The following is a 27,928-nucleotide window of genomic DNA, read 5'->3' as shown; positions in this document are numbered from 1 at the left end:
ATGTTTTTACAGAATGAAATGACAGCTGTTGACGTAACAATTACAACGGGTTCTCTGCATTTTCTTACATATGAGTCAAAGGACAATCGAAACACCATGCTAAAAAATCGCATTACTATCGAAAATAACCTGAAAGGAAATAATGTATTTAAAATAGCGTCAAATCGCACGGAATTCACAAACCATGTTAATTTGGGTTATTAAGGTGGTCTTGTTCCCAAACCCACGAGAGAGCTCCACATACGCAAATATACACAGGGTTAATGCAGACAGTATTTCTGCAATAGATTTTTTTGGGAGGATACAGTCGGATATCCTGTGTGGGTGTTTTAGTCTACATCGTTTTGCATACCTAGGCAAAATACATTAACGTTTCGCCAGACGCCCCCGTGTCTTGTCATTTAATTAGATCCCCGGGGTGCGGATCAGTTTGGCACCGTGTCTAAGTGCGAGTGAAACCGGCTGTGTATTTGCTCCGGGAACACGAGCCTCGGTCCTCGCGCGACTTCACTTCTGCACCGGCGGCGGGGGAAGAAAATCGAGTCCGCAGTCCAGCTGCTACTTTTTGGGGCAAATTGTTCTGCAAGACTGTGATACATCTAACAGACAAACGCAAAGGTAAATCTGCGATTACCCTTTTTTCCAAATGGATCTTTGCTAATCTTTTTTGAAATCGCGAGGTTATTTAGGTAAAAATGAATTGGCCACAACAGTGTTGTTTGGATGGGGTTTTACCGACATTATAGGCTATTATAACTGTTATAACTTACCGTTCGGTACCTGTCTTGCAGTTTATCATGCGATCAAATGGACAGCATGTTAAGCAATATCGGTCATGCCTACTTTTCTTCACGAGAATCGCACGCATGTAATTTAGTCACATGTCGGGTTACTTAATTATGTAAAACTGAGACTGAGACGGTGTTTATAAGAGTCATTAGGCTACTAACAATTAAATAATTTTAAGCGAATAATTTCCCAATCTACAGCACACGTGAGTGTTTTTGTGCAGTCACTTTGCTAAAACACTGTTATATTTAAGAAACATCGTAAAGTGTTTAGTTTTATTAATAGGGTTGTTTACCTGTAGCCTGTGTGATGTTATGCTCCAGTGGGACGTTACGTTACCTGCCCCACCTTTGTCGAGTGCTTGTTTTGTCGGCGATTTCCCTAAAGTCCTACAGGCCTGCAGTTCAGCCAGCATGATAGTTACAAATGTGATGAGGGGATTATAATTGTAGTAATTTATTTTAGAGTATGGCACTCTTTGCACACACACACGCACACAATGGGTTTACGTAATATAAAGCAATTTATTTGTGTGTTTGACGGACATTACATTATATTATTCGCGATCGTCCGAAGCTTTAAAATCATACCTTATAGTGAGCAATGTGGGCTAATTATTAATCCAACCCAAGTAATGTTTTAGAAAGAGCAACTTCAGAGGTTAAGCACACTTAAAATGACTCATGTGAGGTCCTTTATCCCCCCCCCTCTCTCTCTCTCTCTCTCTCTCTCTCTCTCTCTCTCTCTCTGGTACGCACACACACACGCACGTGCAGTGGTGTGTGTATTACCAAACCCTGAGGCAGTGTGTCAGAGTGAATAAGTAGATACACACAGTCTTTATTATTGAACAAAATAAGCCACTGGAGATGATGTGTGTGTGCATGTGTGTGTGGGTGTGTGGTTAGAAAAACATGCTCCTCCAGTCACAGAGCACATTGGGGTCATGCAAAAGCAGCCCTGCCCTTTCACAGTTTATGGTATGGTCCATGTGAGGAAATACCTCACAGATAGATAGATAAATAAATAATTTTCTGTTGACCTTGTGTATCGGAGATATCAGCAGGTTATTGTGGAAAGCACAGTCCTTAAAAATTCACACTCCTCCCTGCTCTGAAAATGGACCTGAAATAAGACATGATTGTGGAATAATGGACCCAGAAGTGGCTAATCTTTTTTGTGGAAGGCTGAGTGGTTTTCCAAAGCCCGATGTGAGCTTGGCAATTTTCTGAAGTGATTCTTGAGGGCGTGATTACGGTTGTGATTTAGCTGGGTGAAATTTCAGATGAACCCCAAGGTCATTTAGATGGTCTTCGCCAAGAACCCTTTTATTTAAATGTCTGTTTACACGAGTTTCCCACCACACCTGTCTATTCAGTATTGCCATTGTTGGGTTCTTCTTCTATCATGTAAGTGGGACATTAAATTGCATCTTCACTTGCTATTTGCCCCATGGCTTGGCCTCCCCTTTTAAACTGAAGTTGCTTAAATATGTCTCCTATTGTGGATGCACAAACTGTAAAGCCTACTGGAAGTGTATTCAAACTGAATGACATCTGAAGGGAAATTGAATCTTGTTGGTTTGCTGACTACAGCAAGCAGTGACGCCGACAGTAATTCACTCTAAAAATGCTGGGTTAGTTTCAATCCATGTTTGAGTCAAAAAGGGAAAACCCCCACCATTGGGTTATAATTTAACCTATGCTGAGTTGTTTCAACCCATGCTTGGGTCAGATACGTATAAAAAATGTTTTGGTGTAATTTAAAACAGTTGGATATGTCCCTTTCTTATATGGATGAAAATAACCAAGCGAGTGCGTTTTTATCACAGATGAAGTCACAAGGGTTTTTGTTTAAGCAACTGTACTTTATGCAGGCTTTTACTCTCTCCGCAATTCAACATTATGTCCCATTTAGATTCCTCATAAGCCCTTTCTTAATTTTGGCCTCCATTTAGATATTTTTGCATTTCAAATGTCTCAGATTACTTTGCATTTGAAAGCATTTTAATATTTCAGATTGATCATTTTGTGTATATGTTTCTTGGTGCATGCAAGTGTGTGTGTGTGCGTGCGTGCGTCGGAGCCGATAGCCTAGTGGGCAGTGCTCCGACATTCGGGTTCGATTCCCGTCTCGTGGTCCTTTCCCAACCTACCCCCTCCTCTCTCCCACTTCGCTTCCTGTCCTCTCTATCAATAAGCTGTACAATTAAAGGCAAAAACTGCAAAAACAAATCTTAAAGAAAGTGTGTGTGTGTGTCTAAGTGTGAATCACAAGTGAATTTTAATGTGGAAATTCTAAATGTGTCTGTGTCTCCGGTTCTGTCTTTTGCAGTTTAAGTAATTTCTCAAGGGGGACCTAAGCCTCTCAGCCTACAGAGCGCAAGGGCAAATATGAATAAATATGATAAAATATGGATGAATGCTAATAAAGCGCCGTCCAAGTGTGGCCCTCACTAAAAGGATTATGTGGAAGGGCAAGACATTATTACAGGTCTGCTGTGAGAGCAAAGCATGAAAACACCCATAATGCCCATATACGTTTAATTTATTATACTGTAACTAAAGAGAGAGAGGGGGTGGAGGCTTCGATTGTGGCAGTAGTGAACACACAGCTCTCTTTTGGAGTGATTCATTGTTGGAACCCCTCCACTGTAGCCTGGTTTAGGAAGTATCGGATGTAATCTGGCTGACAGGGTGTGATATGATTGATCATCACTGGGTCCCTTTACTCTCATTAAACAGCACAGGAATGAGTCAGTATATTTGTGAGTACTCCCACCCCTGATAGAAATGACCTTGTGGATTCCACCTGTCACTGTTTCATACATTTTCTTCGACTGTTACTTTGAACATTCTGTAAGTAATTTAGCCCCAGAGAAACAAAGATGAACAACCATGTTGATTCTGTTGTTAAATTACATTGAATAATAGAGGGGCTGAATTTTGAAAAAAGAAAAAAAGAAACCTCAAAGTTGTACTCAAATGAATGAATAAAACATCCAGCTTCTTTAGATCTGCAATTCAGTGCAATACTTTATCATAGTTCCCACCCAAGTAACTTTCCTGTGTTTCCCCCTGTAGGAAATGTGCATATATGAAAACATAATCAAAACCTTATGAGTGAACTTTCGAAAAGATTCATTAAGTTAAAATCACATATGCTCATTGAGGATAGTTTTCATGAAATGAATGCTTGTAGAGAAACATATACGCCAACACGGACAAAATGTGTTAGTGAAAACTGTGCACATTTCAGTTCCACTTGTACTACAAGAATGCTTGCTTCAGTTAAAAGAAATGGTGGACTGTTTGCAGAATCAGTTGTGGAGTCATGTGCCATGACTTAAAGTCCTCTCAATGCTTAAATTCCCTATAAAGTTTGGCTCAAAGAGGATGCTTGAGTTAGGTTATATGTTAAAAGACAGGAAGAAGTAGAGGAAGGGGCTTTGTCCAGTTGACATTTTTCTTGGTAAAATTCTCCTGTGCAATATCTCCTCACAATAACTGTACTGTCTGGCATAGTCATCTAATTAGCATTTTTTGAGAAATCATGCTTTTTCATATCCACACACTCAGAATATACCCCTTTAATTGTTGTTATTCTGAGCAAGGTAGAAGTGCTTATTTATTGTTATAAAAGTGAATGGTGAATTATATGCATAGTAGAGCTGGTCAGAGGGGTATTTTTCATTTCCAAGAAAGAACATGAGTGCAAAATTTTGCTAGAGTCTGTTATTGGGTTTAAAAGATTAGGATTAGATACCTGAGGCTATGCTTTATTATAGTCTTCATAAAGTTACAGCAGTAGGTGTTGTTATGCATTTTTAAGACCTTTCAGTTGTGACGATATTCTCAATATGGCCTCGAGTACCTTTATTTACAACGGTTAGCACATAATAAACGTGAAATGAATATAAATGTTATTAAAATGTTATTTTGTAAGTGTAATCATTCAATGACATTGTTCCAAGAAGATAGCACCTGACATATAAACACAAACAGAATGTTGTTATGCAAGACAAATTAAAGTAAGCGGTGATGCAGATAGCAGCTTGGTGAGGAGATTGTCACTGCTTTATTGTGAATAAATCACAGATATAAAAAAAAACAGCATTTAGGATCGAATATTTTATTTATTTAGACTAATACACAATGACTGAGGTTGAGACAACATTGAGGTGCTCAAGGCTAAGAGAAGAAGAAGACCAAACAATTATCTAAAATGATACACAATTATTTTAATATAAGTTGTTTTATATGCAAATATTTACAATAGTGTATTTATACTCGTTGTGATGATGTTTTAGAAAAGGTACATTGTGGTGGCAATAGTGAAATGTGTGGAATACAAGTGTAATATATGTGTACTATATATATCAGATCACCAAAGCTTGTGCAAAAACCACACGTATGTACACAGACGCATAACAAGTAATTAAACCCCGTGCAACTTTACAATAGTTTGCCTTTGACAATGCAACCAGTTGTATCAAAAACCTGTTCACAATTGCACTTAAGGACAATCTGATTGCTCAACACATTTCCTACCATTCAGGAATGATGATGTAAGTAATGGACAACATTTGCTAAATACATTCTTGGCAAGAGTTGAAGGTATGGATGCAGAAAGTGCCAGAGAATGGACAATGTGGAACCCTGCCCAGATTCTCATGGCCACCATTCTCTTTATAGAGTTACCGTACATAGAAGTATTTGTGTGCCGGTGATGTTGTGCTTGAGTCAGCTTTGTTTTTTTTCTATGTACATTTGGATCTTTGCCATTAAAAGTCATGGGTACTTGGCCGTGAGACTCTCCTCTTCAGATGATTGCGAGGTTTGAATGTCCTTTGTATTATATTCCTGTTAACTGGCCTCTGTTGCAATTGTCAGTTTTTCTGAAAGAGAAAGCACCGAACATAAAAATATAATGGGAAAGATGTGATTATGGGAGTGATTTAATTCCCGGACGGGAACATGGAAATTCACACACTGGGGGCAAGTCATTTATCTTAAACTTAAATGTGTGATTCGATGCAGGGTGGAAATCCACAGTTGCCTGCAATGGTGCGTGTGAGGTAGCCTAATAGTTTAGTTATTATCACATTACAGACATTATCAGCTTGGCTCATGAATATTAATGAGGTAATATAATGTTTGCCAAGTAATTCTGATTTGCAAAAGGCAGGCTGTCCAGTGTTGAAGCAACCGGTTTGATAATTCTTGGTCCCAAAGTCATGTGCTTTTATGTGTCTTTCTAACCGGAGAATGGCGTTCAGCTGTTGTCATTAACAAATGTGTAAAAAAGGTGATAAACATAGAATATAATGACAAATGTAGGAAGTTGTATGCTTTTACATGCTTTGTATTGGAAGAAAAGTGTGTCAGCTCTGTTTCAGACACATGACCTTAAAACTCACATATCTTAACCCCAAATCTTAAATAGCTTTGGAAGCTATTGAATATTTATTCAACATGAGAATAGGCTATTGTTACCTTAAACGAAACAATAATTCCCTTTGAGATTTGGATTAGAAGATTAAACTGTGCGGTTTGTCATTTTTAGATATTTAGCATCCTCTGTGACAACAGTTTTTCTCCAATCTTTTGACATTTTGACCATTTTGAATTCCTCAAATTATTAGTCAATGTCATTCATGTTTCATGCATTCTGGTTCAAAATTCTTTCAATATCTGTGTTTGTGTCTTCAAGTGTGATGTATTGGTCGATGTGTGAGTTGCTGTGGGAATGAGACTGCGTGGCAGGGATTTGGAGGATTCCACTGTCTCCTGGATACCGAGCGTCCTGGGTGTGCAGAGTGTTAGGCTCCGCCTTCGCCTTGATCGCAGTGACAACAGGGGGAGGGGCCTTTGGCAACTGGTTGACCTGGAGGGAGAGGAAGCGCAGAGTGGGCGGAGCTTGAGAGATAAGACACCTCCTACTTGTTCACAAAGTAAGATCTTTAATTCGCATCTATAGAACAGCTGAATTGACAAGGTGTTGTTTTGAGTAATTATTAAAACTTTGTAGGTGGCTTGTCGACTTCTCTGTTCATAATTCTTGTGTACGACCTCTGTTCGTAATTCTATAAAAAGGTCAATAATTTGTCATTTTACTAAATTGACCTATGAAGATGTCTATGGGCCTTAGCAAAAGCATCTTTTAGGGAAAACTGTATTTATAATATTTAATATTTAACTATCAAAAATATGAGGCATTTATACAGTTTGACAGCCTTTTAATCATATTAAAATGAACATCAGTGATATGAGGGAAGGATAATTGACCACAAGAGGGAAAAATAAAGTATAAGAAATGGACAGAATGAAGATGAGATCCTCAGTTCATTGTACAGGACCATGGGCGTCTAGATTAGCTCCAACAAGATTAATGGAGATAATGTGTGTCATTTTTAATTATTGCAGTCCCTAACCTCACGTTGTGAGAGGAAGAGAAATTCTTTCTTTTTTATTATATTTCTTGCTTTTTTAGAGTATGGTGATTGGTGAATGATAATAAAAGTGTAACACGTTACGCGTATTACACATAAACATAAATCTTTGTGCTATTTTTCACCTCGCTCTATCACATTGCAGTTTCAGGTTTCCCTTCTGTTGCTATGGCAACTTGCCATGTATGAAGTAAATAACTTCTTGCTGTTGTTTGTGAGGGGTAACACATCAATTTATGCTAGGCGTTGGCTGGAGGACTTCTCGCTTTAAAAAAGACATCTTTCTTTCTTCTTTTGTTATTTTGGTGTTTGCTGGTGGATGTCTATGTGTGTGCATGTGTGCAATCAGTGAGAATGTTTTAGGAATAATTTGCAGTCGATAGCTAAAGGCTATTCCGGGTATGTGACTCTGAAACCAGAGTCAAAGATTAATGATCTTTTGGTTCAGCAAAAGCTTCCAGAGGCTGTACACCATTTGTCCAAGTCAAAGCAACATTCCGTTGACATATCAAATTAGTCGTTTACCACAATGTGAATTTTTGTGTGATCAGATGTGTGAAAAACATAGCAGTTTACTGTCAGTCTCAGTCATGCGTCAAACCGGAATGTATAGTTATTCAGCCCTTGTGTATTTGACTGTTCATGGAGTTAACGCAAGTAGAAAATTGTTCCGTTTATTTCAAATGATGGTCTAGTCTCACGAGGCCTAGCAATTATTATTTTTTGCCTGTAAATGTAAGACAATTTTTTTGTGTGAATTTTTAATAATTTTACATAAGTGTATGTAACATGCCTCTCGTTTTTGTCCTACTTTATCATTTACATACAGTAGACACATACATGCACGCACGCATGCACGGACGCACGCACGTGTGAAGTTGTCATTCATCTGTAGTGTTAATGGGTTTGAGATGATTGAGTTGCCACTAAAGATGAATCCATGACTTTAATTAACTTTTGATTTATTGGCTTCTGCATACAGCCGTAATTAGAAATTAAATATAGCAATCAGCTGGATGGGTGAATGGCGGACAGCTCTGCGACAGGCTGAATGGACTTTCGAAATGCATTTCACAGAGTTCAGTGTCCACTGTCACTGTGTGAGGACACCCAGAAAAAAAATCTGTTTCTCAGAGGTTGCTCTTTGATAGCGCATGAGACACTGTTGAGATATGTTTCATTTACTGTAGGTATCAACTATTCAGGTATCAGTTCTGTACAAAATCTCCTAATTGACAGAAATTAGATTAAATTAATGTGGATGGCATAGCCCAGATAGTTTACATGTTATTTATTAATTTGGCACATTTAATCATATATTTATTTATTCATTTTTTTCTTGAAAGAATGTGATCAAATTTGTATGGAGTTTGATTGCAGACTTTGGTATCTGCCAATCTGAGCACAATTTAATGCATTGTTGAGATATAACCAAAGTGAAACTTGATAAAACATCGAAAAGATCTCATTTATTATTTTTTCTTTCCTATGGACAGCTGGGAGTCTCATCTTTTTTAGAAGTTTTATATTTTTCCTGGAAGGATTTGGTTTTGCAATTCTGTATGTGTCAGGCTAGATTTCTAGCACAGTTTCCATGAGTTTGCTCATTGCCCTATTTGTGGTTTGCATCCTCTTAGTGGTCAGTCAAATGTCTCCCCATAAACCACTGTGTCTCAACCATGGGAGCGGATGTACTTTTGTGATAGCAGCTAACGTTGTGCCAGCAAAATACTTCTAATGAATCACAAGTTCTTATTCATAGACTTATTCTTATTCTTATTCTTATTCTTATTCTTATTCTTATTCTTATTCTTTCTTTCTTTCTTTCTTTCTTTCTTTCTTTCTTTCTTTCTTTCTTTCTTTCTTTCTTTCTTTCTTTCTTTCTTTCTTTCTCTTCCCTGGTATTAAGCATTGGCAAGCAGCGTTGTCATAGCAACTCACAGTAGATTATTGATCTGGCTGATGACCCATTTGATTTTGTGTATGTCTGTAATAGTTTGCCTGCGCTGGCATTTCTGTGTTCATTTGTTCTTGTTGCATTAAAGGCATGCGGTTCTTTGTGTAAATGGCGGGTACCTATATTGTTTTTGTTTTCTATTCTCTGTAAAATACTGAACATTTCTCACGTTATATTTTTCACATACTGGCTATATCTTAAAACGCACAGCAAAATTGTTTGTCGTTGTGAGAATGGATGTTACCATCTTAATTTTCATTGCCCTGCAAATTATAGCGTAATGATGTTCAGGTTCCAGCTCTGTTTGTTGGTGTACATGTGATGACATGCATTTGGGAGGGATTGACACTTGAGAGACAATTGGCTTGACCTCCACTTGACCTGGAAGCAGTTTATCACATGTAAGTATCCATGTGGGAGGTCAGAGAGGGCTCTGTTTGAAAGACAGTGTGTGAGGAGTTCCACCTATTAATTGTAAATAACCTTTTCATATGTTGCTTAAATGTATACATCTTGCTTGCTTCTTGAAGTCTTGAATGCCGGTCTTGAGGTTAATCCTTTGTCTGTGTATCAGTGTTATACGCTGCTTAGAGCAAGCGAGAAGATGCATGACTGTGCTGTCTGTACACTCGCCAGCATGCAGCAGTATGAGCGTGTGTGGTACACCCCCCCTCCCATCATTCCCTCGCACACTCAGAGAGTGCTGTGCATTCCCAGCGTTCCTTTGGGGTGGGTGAGTGGGGGGCTGATTTGGGGAAGGACGGATCTTCATTCACTCGGTGGTAGGATCCACGTCAGCAGACAGAGAGTAGAGGATTGGGATTATCCTCTGATCCAACCGTAGCGTATGTAGTTAAATCCATAATCAGGGCAAGGGTGGGGTGGCAGGTGGGGGGTGTTGGCAGGGGCCTGCACCCAACTGTGTTTCAAATCAATGGTCAAATGTGTGCATGCGCTTCAGGGTTACATTAACACATAAAAAACATTAACATGTTAAAAGTCTGCCGAAAAATAGCACTGTGTGGTTGGTGTATAGGGGAGGTTAATATTTTTCCTCTTTTTTTTTTCTTTTTACCATATTGTGTATTTACAGTATTGCATATTGGTTTTCAGGCGCATATTATTTTTGTGTGTGTGATAAACCGTAATTGTGATATTTACTTGATGACAGTGGTGCTGCCTGTGTAGCTATTTAAAAGAGTACTGACAGCACCGAACACTTGGAATTATTTTAGTTTATAAAAACTGAAACATGGTAGAAGGCCTCATGTGATTTGCAATAATGCATTTTAATTTATTAAAATAAATGTCAAATTTAGACAATAACCCATTGACTAATTCAGATAGATCCTTTTAAGTGCACACACACAGTTCTCTAAGCTTTCATAAATAAATATTTTGTTTAATGTTTTTATATGGAAGTTCTGGTGTTTAAAGCTGTGGATGTATGAATGGGGCTGAATGAGGGTTTAAGGGAAGAGGAGAAAATATACTAGGTTGCTCTTAGTATTTATAAATGTAGATTTTGATCTCTGTGTGTGTTTAGATTATTAAATAAATAAATGTGGAACTTGGTATTTTACCTCCATGGAAAATTACTGTAATTTATAAATGTTCTTTTAAAATACACATTATAAGCAAGTAAATATGCACATGCTTCAGTTTTTAGACCTGTGATCAAACAAATTGATTTTTTATGAGTATTATTTTTTAATGAGTAAAGCCAGCCCCATGAGTCACGAAAGCATCTCAGATATTTAGACTACAGTTAGGGATTTAAGGCTTGATTTGCTCAAACACTGATGATATGGTTTACTTCTTATTGGTGTCTTTACAATCGTTAAACAATTATTAACATTACTGGCTCTGTATTCAAAAAACGAAATCAAGCAGACATTATGTGATAAAACACAAGGTTATTTGATGTGTTTATTGATATTTATTGTCTATAGATATTACATTATTGTGATAAGGTCTCAGTACTACAATAACAAAGGCTGACAGTTATATCAAACCCTTCACCGAAATCCGGCAAATTAAGTTTTACGCATCCCACGGATGAAAGTATTTTTGCAAACACACAGCTAGCCTATTTTTATTTCAACACTGCAGCTATTGAAAATTAAAGCTGTTATTTATTAATTAGGCTAATTCGACTGATTGTACATTTGTCCTTAATGATGTTTTCAAAAAAAACAAAATCGAAAAATGTAGTTTAAGACAGCTGCTTGCACCATTAAATGTAGGCTATATTCCCCAAATTTCAGTCATTTGCTTTTGGCAGCGTTTTGGGAATCTGCACTAAACGCTGGTAGTGTAAATTATTCCGCAGGCTCCGCATCAGCATGACTATTTGGCAAAGGGAGGATGTTAGGAGGCCAGTTGCCATGACGACAGAAAGAGGACGATGTAGCGACTGCGGAGCGCGCGGTGGTGTCGGGAGCGCGCGGTGGAAGCTCTCAGGGCTGGCGGGGCTTTCAGAAGCGCAGAATTATTGAGGCCGGTCTGTAAACCGACAGAGGCACGGAAGCGGGCGAGCGCGGACGAGTTTACGCTATTCTTGACATTGCAGACAACGAATCCCCTCCAGCGCCGATTGGTCGGTGAGTGTTCAGGCACTGAACATTTGTTTCGTTTGCCTCTGATTTTGCTGTAAGATTGCGAGAGATAAAAAGACGTCGCGCAGTGCAACACTGACTGCTCGTAAACACGAGAGCACGCATGAGGAGCGGTGCTCTATTTTTGACCCTCTATTTGCAATGTTGCGTTTTGTCGGGTTACCCTGTTTTGTGTCATCAGAATTTGTATAGCCTAATATATGACTTATGTAGTTGTAGAAAACGCATCACGGTGCGTGAGAAATAGATTAATGTAATTACGCCTGGCCTGGCCTGGCTGTTGCATGAGACTGAGTGAGCGCGCGCAGGTGTGTGGCAATGATTTGATGTTTAGAAAAGTGCATAGGAATAGAATGAAAGTTGGGTCTTCCACAAGGTCCGTAGATAAACCATAATTTAAGAAATAAACCATTTCCTAATATTTTTGCGTAATATATTACCTGGCATGTTGCTTCATTGTCTTTTGTGCAGATAACCCTTTGTGTCTTTACTACTTCTCAATGTTTATCTGTAAATACCTATAGCCTACAGAATTGTGTGCTTGTATCTTTATTATCTCTTTATGTATAGCAGAGCTTCTGTCCATTGTCTGCACACTTTAGCATTTCTGCAGAATACACTGCACACATGGCATGAGGTTTATTATCCTTCTTTCACTGGAAAATAATATTTAATATATATAGCCTCTTCAATATTCTGATGCATCATAATATTGCTTTAAGAAAAACATCTATAATTGGAACATGATAATACAAAATAAACAACAATTATTTTACATTTAATCCTTTCTGTTGTTCATTTGTTTGTTTGTTATTTTTTCCACATTACTAATATTAAATTAACAAAATTAAACAAGTAAAGTAAATAATATTTTTATTAACATATTTATATAAGGTTCTTACATCTATCTTTGTTCAAAATTATTGAAACTTAATGATCTCATTTAACCATAAAGGCTGAGAGATGACAGAGTTGGAGGGAATACTTTAGAAAAGAGGAATAAGTCAGGAGACTGTCTGTCAGGGGCTGATCTTGAGGCCGGCGCCACCGCTGGAGGGGGAGGGGAGAGAGTGAATGAGGGTTGGGGGAGGGGGACTGGATGAGAGAGAGAGAGAGAGAGAGAGAGAGAGAGAGAGTTGTAGAGCGGAGGATAGAGAAGATGCTTTTATGTGGCTCAGTGTCTGCTTCCTCTGCACAGTGCAGGCCACCTTACAGCTTCACTATTAGGCTTTTGTTCTTCAGATCATTCGTACCAGACCAGTTTCGGATTCACAAGTATGTTTGTCCAGGGCTTTCTAAAAAAGTAATGATGGTTAATGTGCATGTGGTGCTATGTTTTATGCATTTTTATAATATCTTTTGTTTTATCTAGACTGTTTACTACAGGTCTTGTCTGGGTCACTGTAAACATAGCACGACAGGTTGCTGTGTTCAAGGCTATGGTTTTGAGGGGTTTTTTTACTTCTAGGGGTGTTGTGCTGCTTTCTCCACATTTTAGTTTTAGATTAGTTTGTCTCTGGATTAGGTAAAAAAATTGGCATACAGTCTCCACAAATTCTTTTTACTTGTATGTTTTGGTTAGTGGGTGTCAAAGTGTTAGAAGATGCGGTTTTGTGTCTTGTGTTTTGTTACGCAACCTACACATTCAGTCAAATGAAGCCATGTTTTCCACTTAAATTTGGATTTTACAAAGTATACAAATACAAAGTGTTTAAACACAAGACAGGTGGACCAAATATCAAGCATACTCTCCATGACATAATACACATGTAATACAACAGTCAAGATTCAACAATTTACTTCTAACATTGCAAAAGACCAAGAATGATTAAATATTCACGTGAATACACTGTTAAGCATTTCTTTTGTTATTTTTGTCGTGTAGGTTTGATGAGTATTCTTCCAGCTGCATCGGTTCAGTCAGGGGGCGGAGAGATGCAATCACCTGGGGCCATTATCCCCTCCTTCCTCCCGCCCCCAAGTGGAAAAGTTCCAGGCCGCAAAAGGGGTCGCCCACCCCTGAAAAGGCACCCGGAATATCAGAGTCGCTACCCAGAATCCCTCCCACCCATTAAAGTGCCTAAGAAGAGAGGGAGGAAACCTGGTTTTAAGGTCAGCAAATATGATAGTGTTTGCATGTCCATTTATATGTCAGCAATGAGCGTGTATTTGTAGGTCACCAGTCACCACAAAGGCCTCCCCACTGTTCATGCTGTGTTAAGTTAAGTCGGATAAAAGTGTGTGCCAAATGCACAACTGGAAATGTCATTAAGCGGTGCATACAATCTAGACTGTGGATGTATAACACTGTGTGGCTGTATATGGGCAGGTCCATGCACAGGTCTGATGTTGACTGTGCAGAGAAGGAGGGGATCGAGTGTGTTGCACTTTGACTGATGTTTCTGCAGTCTGCTGCTTTTCAGTTATTTTTAGCATGTGTGCCTGAGCACAAGCCTCATAATGTTGCTCATGCTGATTTAAAGAGTAACATGCTCTTTATGAGTATGTTAGTGGATTAGCAAGAGACCGACCAAAAATACATCCTTACTATCTAAATCTAATAGTTAGAGCTTTTCTAAGAGTTTTAACAACTGTGGCAGTTTTCTATCGTATAATACAGTGGGGTCCAAAAGTTACAAAGTCTCATTTTAAAGTCTCGTTTTGGGAATAGAGGAAAAAATCAAACATTGTGATGTGGACCATGTTAACGTAATAGTACAAAATTGTCAATGTTTTATCTTATTATGATAATATATTTTGTGATTATATTTGTGAAATTATATTTGTTAGATTAAATTTATTTAATGTAAAAAAAGATTTAAAGCATTTTCTCTAGTGTTTTTCTACTGTTTATTATGCTAATTATCAAAAAAAAATGAAAGGGACAGTTCATCCAAAAATAAAAATTCTGTCATCATTTACCCTCGAGTTGAAAGAATTCACTGTAAAAAAAATCCCGTAAAAGAACAGAAATTTTCTGGCAGCTGGGACACCAGAAATATTGCGTAATATAGTTTTCCTCGTAAAATTAAATACGGTTTTTGACCGTATTGCAAAAATACAAAAAGTTAAATTTCATAAAATTACAGTTTTTTGGACATTATACGTGAAAAAATATGTTTTTTTAATAGTGTGCTTGTAACCAAAGAGTTCTTGGCCATCATTGACTACCATAGTAGGAAAATTTACAATGGTGGGCAAAAGTGCCCCACAACTGTTTGCTTTCCTACATTTTTCAAAATATCTTCTTTTGTTTTAAACAGAACAAATACATTTATAAAGCAATTTTCCTACTATGCTAATTAAAGGTGGCCAAGTACTGTTTGGTTACAAACATTCTTCCAAATATCTTTCTCTGTGTTCATCAGAACAAAGAAATGTTTACAGATTTGGAACAACTTGAGGGTGAGTAAATGATGACAGAATTTTCATTTTTGGGTGAACTGTTCCTTTAAACATTTTATTACATGTTTACAAAATTGTTTACAATATATATTTTAATTACAGCTAAAGTCACGCCTGATGACACCTCTGGCCATCTCACCTCCCAGCAGCACACCTGAGCCAGACATGAGCTCAATCCCACAGGACGCTGCCACAGTCCCCCATTCAGCCACCTCACAAGTCCTCACAGGTAACACACAAGCAAACACCCGAATACGTCCTGTTTCACTCCATTCATTCTGAAACATTATCATGCGGAACCCAGAAACTATAGCAAGGACAATAAAATGTGGGAGATGGAGGAATTACTATCCTCTAAGGAGTTGCATTATGGCTCAATGGCATCTCATTCTCTTTTTTTATTGTCCAGTAGGGGCTGTATTTCTACCCATATATCTGAATTATGGTAACTGTTATTATAAGATGATAAGATGGAATGTGTTTCACAGGGGGTGAGAGAGTACCACTGTCTCTTTTTTTACAACAACCAGACTAGATATCAGTTATTGAAAACAACAATACCCAGAGGAAAATCTTATTTCTCAAGGGATGCTCGTTCATAACTCAGGAGACTTAAAAGGGCTGCCAGTTACATGTACTGTATGTTTCATTTAAATCAGAAGTGTTTTTATTTATAACATTTTAAGGAGAAATAAAAACAGAAGAAAAATACAACTGTTCACAAACGGTAAGAACACAGAGTTTCAGATGCATAGTGAAGATTTTATTTTACACAGCCTACACGCACAATCATCATCTTTGAGGTCAGGACCCTGTCGTCTGTGTGAGCTATCCCCCAACTGGCAATAACATCCATCACCAGACGGAGAGAGAAGAGTAGTTACATCTCTTATTTTAAAGGTTAATAGGTGTAAAAGTCTCGAGGGACATTATTGAAGACCTGACTTATCTAGCCGTGGAGACATTATCTTCTAATTTGTCTACGTACTACTGGAGATATCAAATCTGTCCTCCTCTTAGCTCTTCGGTGGGAAAAATCTTATTTAAGCAAAATATGAATTTCAGATTGAAGTCGCATCATTTTAACTGAATACATTTACAGCGTGAGTTAATCGATAGTTTATGTTCTGCTGTGCAAATTTAGCGGAGACTCTAAATGTATTTCCATTCCTCTTAAGGCACCTGTCTGGTTCTCTGTGCTTTTCCACATTAAACATGAGAAGCTGTGAGGGTATGGCCGAAGTCGCCTTGAGTTCTGAAAGCTTAATCCCTTTGCTGTAGGGAGCAGTTACCGAACAAGAGCCTTTTGTCTGCCGACCAAGTTTCTGAACTTTTAAATCTTGTGTAGTGGAAAGTCATGCTCACACTTCTATATTTTATAAGAAGGTATTACAGGGGAATTCCACCTTTATTTTAAGACTATGCTCATTTTATCAAGCTTCACCGGTTCACCCTAATGCTTCATAATGTATAAAAGCAGCATTTATTTCTTCGAAAAGACAAAAAAGATGTGCCAATGCAGAACTATCACTGTGCATTAAAGGGATAGTTCACCCCAAAATAAAAATTCTGTTTCTCACTTTCAGGCTGTTCCAAATCTGTATAAATGAACACACAAAAAGATATTTGGAAGAATGCTTATATCCAAACAGGTCTTGGACCACAATGACTAAGCTACCATAGTAGAAAAAATTACTTCATTTTTTTTCTTTGTTCTGTTGAACACAAAGATATTTTGAAAAATGTAGGACTACCATTGTCATTTTCCCTACTATGGTAGTCAATGGGGTCCAAGAACTGTTTGGTTACAAGCATTTGTCCACATATCTTTCTCTTTTTTCAACCAAACAAAGAAATTTATACCGGTTTGGTACAACTAGAGAGTGAGTAATGACAGATTTTTGGAGCTATCCCTTTAACTGGATATTTTCCAAATATAAGTTAAATAAAAGTACTTTTTGCTTCTCAACCCCTCAGGCAGTGACACACACACCCTTGTGTTACAAAGCATGTATAATTTGTACGGGATATGTGTTGTGGGGGTCGCAAAGGGACTTGTTTCTTCTGCTGGTGGGGGTCATGACCTTGGTGACCCGGGGTCATTATTAGCTCCTCTGCTGTGTTACGAATGATGTGTATGTGTGAGTGCACATATATCTTATATTGCCTCTCCAGGGTGTGTTGAATTTTCGCCGTCTCCAAACCTACATGTCTGGCATATTGCTATGAATGATCTATTTTTAAACTCACTGTGTCTTATCACCTATTTGTGGAAGCAGTCCTCCCTGCCCCCCGTTCATTGTAGACTCGATCCAGTTACACACTCTTGCACAGACACACACAGCATGCACACGCTGCTGCCGTCTATTGTTTTGCCCATGGGCGGCATGGTGAGTGTGTGTGACTCCTGGTCATAGTGCTTCTGTGTGACAGACGACGAAGGAAATCCCCCAGCATGGCGATCTGTCAGATTAAAGCATCCGCATGCCGCAGACGAGCGAGTCAAGTCAGTGGGGACAGATTGTGTGGGAGGAGCGGGGGGTGTGTGTGATTGGTGGATTCTTACACACACTCTTCTCTGTGGCTCTTTCTTCTTATATTCCTGTGGCAATGCATGGGAAGCCCAAACAGTGCTTATAAAATGAGTTTTGTATTAGAAACTGAAATATATAAATTGATTAGATTAGATTTATCGCTGGATTATTTCATTAAGACTGATCTCATGGGAATTGGCAACAGCAGGAGTGCAGTTCATAAATTTGGAGCAGAGACCAATTTAATGAGAGTTAAAATGTGACCTGCTGTTGCCGATTTCCCGCAAGATTGTGTTGATTTTATCGCAGGCGCAAGCGTTTTAAATGCACAGCACACGGCATTATGGATGCTTCAGAAATCTGAATCTGCTAATAGAGCTTTTTCCTTTTCTTGCACTCTTTCTCTCTTTCAAGCGAGTCTTTCATTGCTTGTCTCTTGAGTCCCATGAAATGGATGTGGATCTGTTGCAGTATTTCTTAGAAATGAATTCCCCCTTCATGACCTCCAGAAACGATCTATAGACGTGGCATCAAATATTTGAAGATTCCTTCACAAATATTTAAGTGACAGGATTTAAAGGTGAAACCACAAGGCATTTCGAGTGTCAATATGGAAGCTGTGCATTGCGTCTCAATGTACTGTGTGTGTGTACAACTCAATGCAGACATGTGGACAGTTTTTATATATCAGAGATACATGTAGATGTACATTACTACGTGTCATAAGTGACATACAGTAGGCTTTGTAGAAACTGCTGAAAATGCTTCTATTTTGCATATTTTGGATTGAAGATGTGAACTGGAAAATTGACAAATTTGTGAGTTTGCCTTAATGACAGCATGTACTTGAGCCGTCATGGACAAGTGCACAAGTGATTATCCATGTTATCCCAGCATGATTTGACAGTGTTCCAGAAAGCATCTAGTGTGCTTTAATGTAAGCAAAGAAATGATAGAAATAAAAGAAATTAATGAGCATTTTTATGCCAGTTTGCATGGTTGGCTTACATTTGATTATTGACTTTGCACAATCTTAAATATTTGTTATTTTCATGTCATTATTTTTCTTTGTTTTGCATTTTTTAAATATTAATTTAATCGATTATAATGAATATATTAATATTAACTTACACTATTATATTCGTAGACTAATCTTGCATATCAGGGACTTAAAATGAAAACAAAAATAAACAAAAAAGATAACTTTCATATTGTGCTAATCTGTTCCAAAAATCTAAAACACTTTTTCTCTCTTTCCCCATTTTCCCAGTCTGTATCTATGTGAATAAGCAGGTCAACACAGGCCCTAACCTGGACCGGCAGAAGGTTATGCAGCTTCCGGATCACTTGGGTCCAGACAGGCCGTCTGTGGTGCTCCAGCAGGCTGTGCAGGGATGCATTGACAGCGCGTTCCAGCAGAAAGCTGTCTTCACCTTGCTCACTGAGGGCTACGGGGGAGAGAAGATCTCAGGTATATTCACACACAAACACAATGTCCACATACACATTTTAGGTTTATGTGTCTTATAGGGACTTTTCCATAGACAATGATTTTAATACTGTACAAACTGTAGATGCTATCATCTAACCCTACCGCAAACCTTTCTGCATTTTTACAGTATCAAATTAACATGATTTAGTTTGATTTATAAGTTTTTACCCTCGTGGGGACCACTACATTTTCTAAAATTAATGGAGTGTTCTGCGTATCGCTGCTGCTGTCCTTTTGAAACCTTGTATGTCCAAATTTGCTGTTTTTCAGGGAATGGGAAAAACACAGAACTTTTTCAATGATTGCATACTGTGTTGTCAAAGTTGACAAGCACTTTTAATACTTTTTATTGGTTAGGTATATGCAAAACCTAACAAACATAAAGGGTGATTTAAAAAAAAAAAAAAATCACGAAATATGGAGATACAAGGTTTCAGAAGGACAGCAACGATATACTCTTTTTATTACAGTGATTGTATTACTGTATTTACATTGTACTTTGTAATATTACTTATAAGGTATATGCGGTTTGGCAATAATTACTTGTGTACATTTATTATGAAGCTGCTTTTAATAATACATTTTTACTGTAATAGTTGTTGGTCAAGTCTTACTGTCATGAATTACTTTGACAATTGAAAATGTGTTTTCATTATTTATGTGTATATTGAGAAATTAGGTTCAACACAATACCACAATAGACACAATCTTATTTGCTATTAATAATTTTTTACAATGTTTTACATCAGTATTTTTAGGTATCATTATCTGCATCCATTAAAGGGTTAGTTCACCCAAAAATGTAAATTCTGTCATGAATTACCCACTCTCTAGTTGTTCCAAATCTGTATAAATATCTTTGTTTGGTTGAGCACAGAGAAAGATATTTGGAAGAATGCTCGTAACCAAACAGTTCTTAAACCCCATTGACTACCATAGTAGGAAAAATTACAGTGGTAGTCAAAAGTGCCCCAGAACTGTTAGCTGTCCTACATTCTTCAAAATATCTTCTTTTGTCTTCAACAGAACAAAAAAAAGCAATTTTTCCTACTATGGTAGTCCGTGGGGTCCAAGAACTGTTTGGTTACAAGCATTCTTCCAAATATCTTTCTCTGTGTTCATCAGAACAAAGAAATGTATACAGATTTGGAACAACTCGAGGTGAGTAAATGATGACAGAATTTTAATTTTTGGGTGAACGGTTCCTTTAAAACACCCATATCATTTGCACCAATAACAGTAATGCATAACAGTAATTTATTAGAATAAACATCTCATCTCATATTTGAGATGTCCAATGTGTACATACAATTTATAACACTGTAGCAACAATAAAAACAATAAAACAATCAATATATAGACAAACAAAAACACAGTCACTGTAAAAATAAAGTTTATTGTATAGATGGTTTCATCTGTTTGTTTATTATATTTAATTTTAATATACATTTTTAAATTAATTTTATATTTATTAAGTGTATATTTATATATTAATATTTTATTGTATATTAATTGTATTAAATTAAACCTATTCAACAGTTATTGATTCTTTGTGGCGGTCTACCAGAAGTTACGTTTGTGCTACATAACATTTATGTTGTCGCCGCTGAAACTGTATATTTCGTCTTAACCGCAAACATTCTTTCTTTTCTCATCAGCCACATTTGATGGTAAGCAGCATCTGTTGAGCTTGCCAGTGGTCAACAGTGTCGGCTACGTTCTGCGCTTCCTCAAGAAGCTGTGTCGAAGCCTGCTGTGTGAGAACCTCTTCAGTGACCAGCCCATCGCCCCTTCATCATCTCCTTCCTCATCTTCCTCATTCCACACTGAGAAACACTCAGACGGACAGCCCAAGTCAAGTGCGTACTCCTTCATTTCAAAGAGTAGTCTTCTACTCTACTTCAACCTGCAATGGTCACCGTAGAGTTTTTTGCTTGATTTTTTTTATTTGGTCCCTGGATTATTGGGTCCCTGCTGCTGTCCAATTTGCCCTTCGGAAAATGCAGAGGAGGCCTTTAGTGCTAGTTGAGCTGTTTAAGTGCCAGTGAAGGGTTGAGTGCTTTTGTGAGTGGTTTGAGTGTTCCCCCCTCTCTCTCTCTCTCTCTCTCTCTCTCTCTCTCTCTCTCTCTCTCTCTCTCTCTCTCTCNCTCTCTCTCTCTCTCTCTCTCTCTCTCTCTCTCTCTCTCTCTCTCTCTCTCTCTCTCTCTCTCTCTCTCTCTCTCTCTCTCTCTCTCTCTCCTGAATGTGGTTTGGGTGCTCTAGAGATTAGAGCATTAACATCAGTATGACACAACATTATGCTGCTCGGCTACACAGGCAAAGCTTCTGCCGTGATTTAATCCCATGTCAATGGTTAACGTGGTTATGGGAGGACAACCCACTTCAGAGGGTGCCTTCATTTCTCATGGACACTGTGTTTATATATGCATGTAATTTGGTTAAGACCGTACAGGCCAATCAGCACTCAAGAAACCAATGAGTAACCTGAGCCAAATTAGACCCTTAAATGCATTATTTTCACTAAATTGCTGTTCTTTTTGTGCAACAGACTTGATGATGGATGATTACCATGGCGATTCAATGGACCCCAAGCGCTATTCTGTTGACCCCAGTGACTCTGCCTTTGGTGCGATGTCCTCACCGTACACGGCCACCAAATCTGCATACGGTTTCCGTTCCGGCCCCACCTACTCTGGAGGCGTGTGCAGACAGGCGGCCAGTCCCAGCACATTCCAGGAAGGAAACAGAAGTGGTAAGAAAGGAAACTGCCACTTTAAAAGATACAGCAATATACTCTTAAAAAAAAGTTCTTAACAGCGATGCCATTGAAGAAACATTTTTGGTTCCCCAAAGATTTAGTTGTTTCGAACCTATTTCGAAAATGTTGGTAACCAAACAATGGCGGTACCCATTCAATGCAACCATTGTTTGGTTACCAACATTCTTCACAATGTCTTTTGTGTTCTGCACAAGAAATAAATGTTTGAAATGATAATAGGGTAAGTAAATCATGAGAGAAATTTCATTTTGGGTAAACTATTCCTTTAATTTACTTATTTACTATAAGAAAGTTGGTGACCGAACAGCACTGGCTCCCATTCACTTGCATTGGTTTTGTGTCCTTACAATAGAAGTCAATGGGGGTCAGTGCTGTTCAGTTACCAACTTTCTTCAAAATATCTTCTTTTGTGCTCTGCAGAAGAAAGAAAGTTATAAAGGTTTGAAATGACAAGAGGGTGAGTAAATGATGACAGAATTTTATTTTTTGGGTGAACTATCACTGTCAGAAGTTGAACCTTTAAGTAAATGGTAAAAAAAAATGTAGTAAATAAGTAAATTAAGTAAATTAAAGGTATAGTTTACCCAAAATGAAATTTCTGTCATAGTTTACTTACCCTATTATCATTTCAAACATTTCTTTCTTGTGAGTAAATGATGACAGAATTTTCTATCAGAAAATCATGACAGAACTATCCCTTTAAGAACCATTTCATTCTTACTTTTTGTAATCTAAAGAACTGTATTATTCAAATTTTACATTGTTACTCAGAATTTTAAAGGAGAGAAGCACAACAATGAATTCTAAATTCAGATGTTTTAACTGATGACTAACCTTTTTGTATTTTTCTTCCACGTTTATTTCTGTTTTATTCCCTATGCAAATAAAAAAGGCATTCCCAGAATTAACCAAAACTATATCCTACCTCTCAACTCGATATCTCTCTACCCAGCCTACAGTCCATCTTCAGAGGGAGGGGAGGCAAAGCCCCCACCCAGTAAGGATCCCTCCAGGTGGAGCGTGGATGAGGTGGTGTGGTTTATTAAAGATGCAGACCCCCAAGCGCTGGGCCCACACGTGGATCTCTTCAGAAAACATGTGAGTTTTATTGGCACATTCATTTACAAATTCAAACAAGTACCATGTGTCGAACACGCTAACACATCATAAAACCCTGCATAGGTAAAATGCTCCGTTTATTACATTGCATTTCAAAGCAGTTACAATGTTTGCCAAATAATCATAATGTGACTTTAGCGTACATGTACAGTTGCTTTATATCTTAAATATGTTGACAGTAAAACATTGTCTCGAGTGTTTAGTAAGCATTCTGATGCGGGCATCGTGTGATTATTTCTCCAGGAGATTGATGGAGATGCTCTCCTTCTCCTAAAGAGCGATATGATCATGAAGTACCTTGGACTTAAACTGGGCCCTGCTCTCAAGCTCTGCTACCACATCGACAAGCTAAAACAGAACAAGTTCTGATCTGCTTCTGCAACACCATTTACCCTACACACACAAAAGAAATGCACTCACAGTATTTATTCTTATGACACACCTCCAGCCCAGTCCCCATTCTCTGGTCAATCTAGCAAAAATGTCATTAAATGTCACTTATGTCGTTTATTATTTTAGGACTGACCAGAGCGTTTCCTTGTGCTAATATCATGCATACAAGCATTTCATCTGCACTTGACATTGCTCTTAACACAAGTCGTCTCAGCTGCATTCTGGGATTCAAGGGATTTCTCCACAAGCAAGCGACCAGATGAAACTGAAGTGATAATGCTCACAAATCCTTATTAAAATGGATAACACACAGGCTCAGACTCATGTGCATAGAGCCATTGACTCTGTCTAAAACCTTGTGAAATTCGGCCACCTGCTGGTGAATATGAGGAATCGCAACTCCATTAAACAACCAGGAATCGTTCTGCGTTTGTTTACACAGATCTTCTTCAAAGGCTGAAGACTTGAAAGATCAGTTCTAAACACTGTTCAGTTATTTCTTTTGACTGAACAGATACGCACACCATCTTGTCAGGGTACGTCATGAACTTTGCAACCAGCAAATCACAGGCACAAGTAAAATGGACCAGACTACATCAAAGCCTTGGAATGCCTTCCTGGCAACCAAAGTCTGAACTAAACCGGATACACTACAAGGCAGTTACTTCTCACAGTAATACACAACAGGTGCTGTTTCCCAACCAGCAGGTGAAACGACTATAAACCGCAGTACTGAAGCAATGGTTTGTTTTGCAAAGTGGACCAAACACAAGAAGAACACGACACAGAAATTTTGCATATGTCCATCTCACAGAAGCTTCATTTTGAAGAGCTGCTCTTATACCACACAAAATGTCAGCTTGTGGTTTGCTTACAAAATCCGTAGGCAGGTTTTTTTTAAGTTGTGTAAATTTTAGATAAACATTTTTCACTGTGCATATTATATGTGGTTTGAATCGACTGCCTTTCATAAACGTACAATGCTTATTTGAACACACTGAGGTACTTTGGAGGTTTTTCTCCGATATTGTTCTTTTAACAGCTGTATTTCAATGTTTTAAAAAAATCACTACAACTTGCTACAAATGTGCGAAAGAATCATTTTTCTGAGGCATTTCATGAGTTTTTCTATTCGTATTCTTTATTCAAACAGAGTTCAGAATTACTGTTTTCCAGACAGACAAACATACTAAGTCTGATCTGATGATGTCATACATCTCCCAAAGTGGATTACACCCAAGTGTACAATTTTCTGTATCCGCAATCACATGTAAATATTATAATTTATGTAGTAGTCAGAGATGAAATTTCATATGTTAAAGAGCAAAGCAAAACAGTTTAGATCCGTTTAACATTGACGTGTAATCCGCTCCCAGCTGGCTTTGCTGTGCTTGACTTCATTGTTGTACATTTTGCCTTTAAAGCAACGGTAATGCTAATTTGTGCATCTGTAGAGAATCATTGTCTATAATTCTGCACGGGGAGGCTGTCTGAAATGTCCTGTTCTTTTAATCGTTTTTTTTATGTAGCTTTCATCGGAAGGTTCCCTGTGTAATAGATCTTTGAAATTAAAAATGTGTACGTGAAGAATCAGCGAAATTTGGGGCATAATAAAAGGAATTAATCAGTGGCGCTTTAAGAAGTCAGGGTTCCCTGGAATATTAAATAAGGTATTCATGTTTTATTGTATCAGACAATAGTGTTTAACTGGCCCTGACAGAGGTGTAAGTTCAAGAAGTATAATAAAGAGGTTTTAGAGCTTCAGTCATTAAGTAAATTTGTCTTTAGACATTTTTTTGTGGAGAGATGAATAGTGATGAATATGCAAGTCTAACCATAAAAATGTATTAGCTTTAAAAGCAGACCGATTTTATTCATACAGTAGTACTGTACTTGCACGGTGCATATATATTCTTCATTTTAAAAGCCCTTAAAACCTTTTAAACGTGTTTGCGAGCACTCCTTTCTATGTCTTCACTTTATTAAATCCTACTTCAAGTAGGAAACCTTGACACTTTCTGGACAGTTTGTAGTTTATGACCTCATGCAGATATTCTGCTGACATTGGCTGACTCAGATGTTCCTGGCTACAAGATAGGTTTTTAATATACTCTTTTGTTCAGATGTTTTTTTGTCAGGTTTGTGTATTTGCCTCCACGCCATGTCATTCCGTGTCATTTTTGATATAATGGAAAATGTAAGTGTACATTTATGAATGCTGCTCTTGATGATAGTCCCATGTGCGGTTGTTTAAAGAGACATTTGTAAACTCAAGTTTTTAATGAACGTGTATATAGAGGGACTACAACACGGACCATTCATGTTGGTGCTATAATATGACTGTGTATTTAACAAATAATGATTTTATGCATACAGTTTGCTTTCTTCGGTTTGGCTTCAGTGATGTGAACCCTTGTGACTGAAGACAGACTCTGCATTGCATGTCTGTCTGTGAGGTAAAATGGAGCATTATGAAAGAGTCAGAATAAAGCATAATGGACACTATACTGTATTTGTACTTTTGTAAATGGCTTTACTGTATATAAAAGTTAGTTTTGTCCTTGAATCTGATTGAACGAGAGGTGTTGTAAGAGTGCTGATATACTACCAGAGCAACCCTGGGATGTTCTACTTTTTTGTATCGCTCCACCACACAATACCTGTTGTAATGCCTTTCATTTTAATTCTAATGATTTTATTCTGCTATCCTGCTCCTCCAGTACATTTTCAGAAATTTTACAAGCCATTATTAATGAAGGCTTGGACCATCTTCGAGATGATCCTGAAAATGTGGCATAAGAAAGTAGCTCTACAGACAAGATTTTTTTGGATACTCCTTGCTTTTTCCTTATTTACATACTTTCCGTTGTCCGCCATGTTGTATAACTCCATGATAACGGACTTTAACCCTGTGATGGCCAGATTACACATTCAAATGTTGCAGGATGTACTGTATAATATCCAAGTTTTCACATATTTTTTGCTGAGAGAATATACAGAATATTCAAACGCCTAGCTTTCATTATTTTACATAGCATTTACATTATGGAGTTATTTCCCTATAATTCAAATTAATTTTATGACATAGTTACAGATTTCAATATTATTGTCATCCTTTGCTGCTACTTTTTTGTTTCTATTTATTGCCAAAATGATCATAACGCAATCTGCTAGGTCAGTGAGTAAACCGAAAAAAGGTACTTCAGGTTCTTAAAAATCTGAATTTAATTTTTCTCTCATATAGTAGCTTCGAGAACATGTTTTGATGTATTGACTATCATCTGTGTCTAGGTGGCACTGTTGTATCTCAAATGTGCTATATGTTAAACTCTCTAATTTCACTCTTAGCTTTACTGTTTAAACTGATAGCGTCCACAAAACACCCCTTATATGTCTGATAAACCATAATATGACCACTGCAGTATACTAAATACTAGCAATCTAAGAAATCACATTTTGTGTTATGATTTTACAAATAAATTACCATTTATTGTACCATAGAACTATTTAATTTTTTTCGAATTACATTACTTGTAATCATTTTTGTTATCATTTTATTTTTAGGCTTAATGAAATAAAGAAACAAAGCGCCCACAGACGAAGATTACCAAAGACATTACAAAAACCAGACGTTTAGAAACGGAAGTGTCCTTAGAATACAGATGCACTGAAATTGAGTATTGTGCAGAAGGGTAGGCACACAAAAGCTTCTCAAGGCTCAAGGAGCTCCTTGAAGAGAAAATGCAACAGTAAAAATCACGCAATGAAAGTACATGTGCCTCCAGCCACGTGTTTCTGAATCGAAAAACAAGTATAGGGCCTCGACGTGCGTAGCACAGATTTGAAAAATTCACGGCAACGTTCATATTTATAAAAACACTCTTTGACGTCGAAAAGTGCTTAGCCACGTAACCCCTAGTTCACACTGCACGCGTGAGCTGCGCCGTCAGCGTAACTACATCATCGCCGCACCTGCAGATTCGCGAGGGTATTCACACAGGAAGCGTTTGTATAGCGTGACAGCAGCTGCATCGAATGTGCAAAGTAAGAAAGCCAACCACATAGCATACATTCGTTCACTAAGTTTAAACATTTGTAAACGTGATGCTCTTAAAATTCTGTTACCAAGGGTACAAGACCCACGTATATTGGTAAACAATTAACAGCCCAGATCATGTTGTTTCAGTCATACTTCAAAATAAGACGGACCTATACTACCTGAAGACAGACTACAGAAACATTTAAAAACAACAAGTAAGTCCTCTTAATAGTTTTGTTTGTAGAATATTTGTCATGAAATCAGCATACGATTCTGATATTGTCACAGCCTACTTTGGTGCAGTAATTTAATATTTTGTTGTCATTACTGTTCTTTTGTCTAGTGTTTCAGT

The 27,928-nt window shown here is 37.7% G+C and overlaps 1 protein-coding gene across 6 annotated transcripts; it reads left to right on the top strand.

Moving 5' to 3' along the window:
• Window positions 1-281: 281 nt before the first annotated feature.
• scml4 (Scm polycomb group protein like 4) lies at window positions 282-26,191 on the top strand. Of its 6 annotated transcripts, none has more exons than XM_057353506.1 (10): window positions 282-618; window positions 6,502-6,742; window positions 13,701-13,927; window positions 15,323-15,449; window positions 19,025-19,225; window positions 20,273-20,407; window positions 20,905-21,105; window positions 21,795-21,998; window positions 22,918-23,123; window positions 23,388-26,191. In XM_057353506.1, the coding sequence occupies exons 2-10, from the start codon at window positions 6,538-6,540 to the stop codon at window positions 23,511-23,513; spliced, it is 1,632 nt and encodes a 543-aa protein (XP_057209489.1). In that variant the 5' UTR covers window positions 282-618; window positions 6,502-6,537; the 3' UTR covers window positions 23,514-26,191. The 6 variants fall into 6 exon arrangements, with proteins under 6 accessions (XP_057209489.1, XP_057209490.1, XP_057209491.1 ...); XM_057353507.1 differs by having other exon boundaries at window positions 22,978-23,123; window positions 23,388-26,190; XM_057353508.1 differs by lacking the exon at window positions 20,273-20,407 and having other exon boundaries at window positions 283-618; window positions 23,388-26,189.
• Window positions 26,192-27,928: the final 1,737 nt, after the last annotated feature.

Source organism: Triplophysa rosa, linkage group LG15, assembly GCF_024868665.1.
Source record: "Triplophysa rosa linkage group LG15, Trosa_1v2, whole genome shotgun sequence".
NCBI lineage: Eukaryota > Metazoa > Chordata > Actinopteri > Cypriniformes > Nemacheilidae > Triplophysa > Triplophysa rosa.
Note: the sequence above shows the minus strand (reverse complement) of the source record. Positions and strands in the feature narration are given on the sequence as shown.

Coding starts and splice junctions, on each gene's coding strand:
- scml4 (XM_057353506.1), top strand. CDS start 6,538: ATGAGACTGCGTGGCAGGGATTTGGAGGATTCCACTGTCTCCTGGATA. Junction 19,226..20,272: donor CGGGGGAGAGAAGATCTCAG/GTATATTCACAC, acceptor TGTCTTCAACAG/AACAAAAAAAAGCAATTTTT. Junction 21,999..22,917: donor CCAGGAAGGAAACAGAAGTG/GTAAGAAAGGAA, acceptor CAAATAAAAAAG/GCATTCCCAGAATTAACCAA.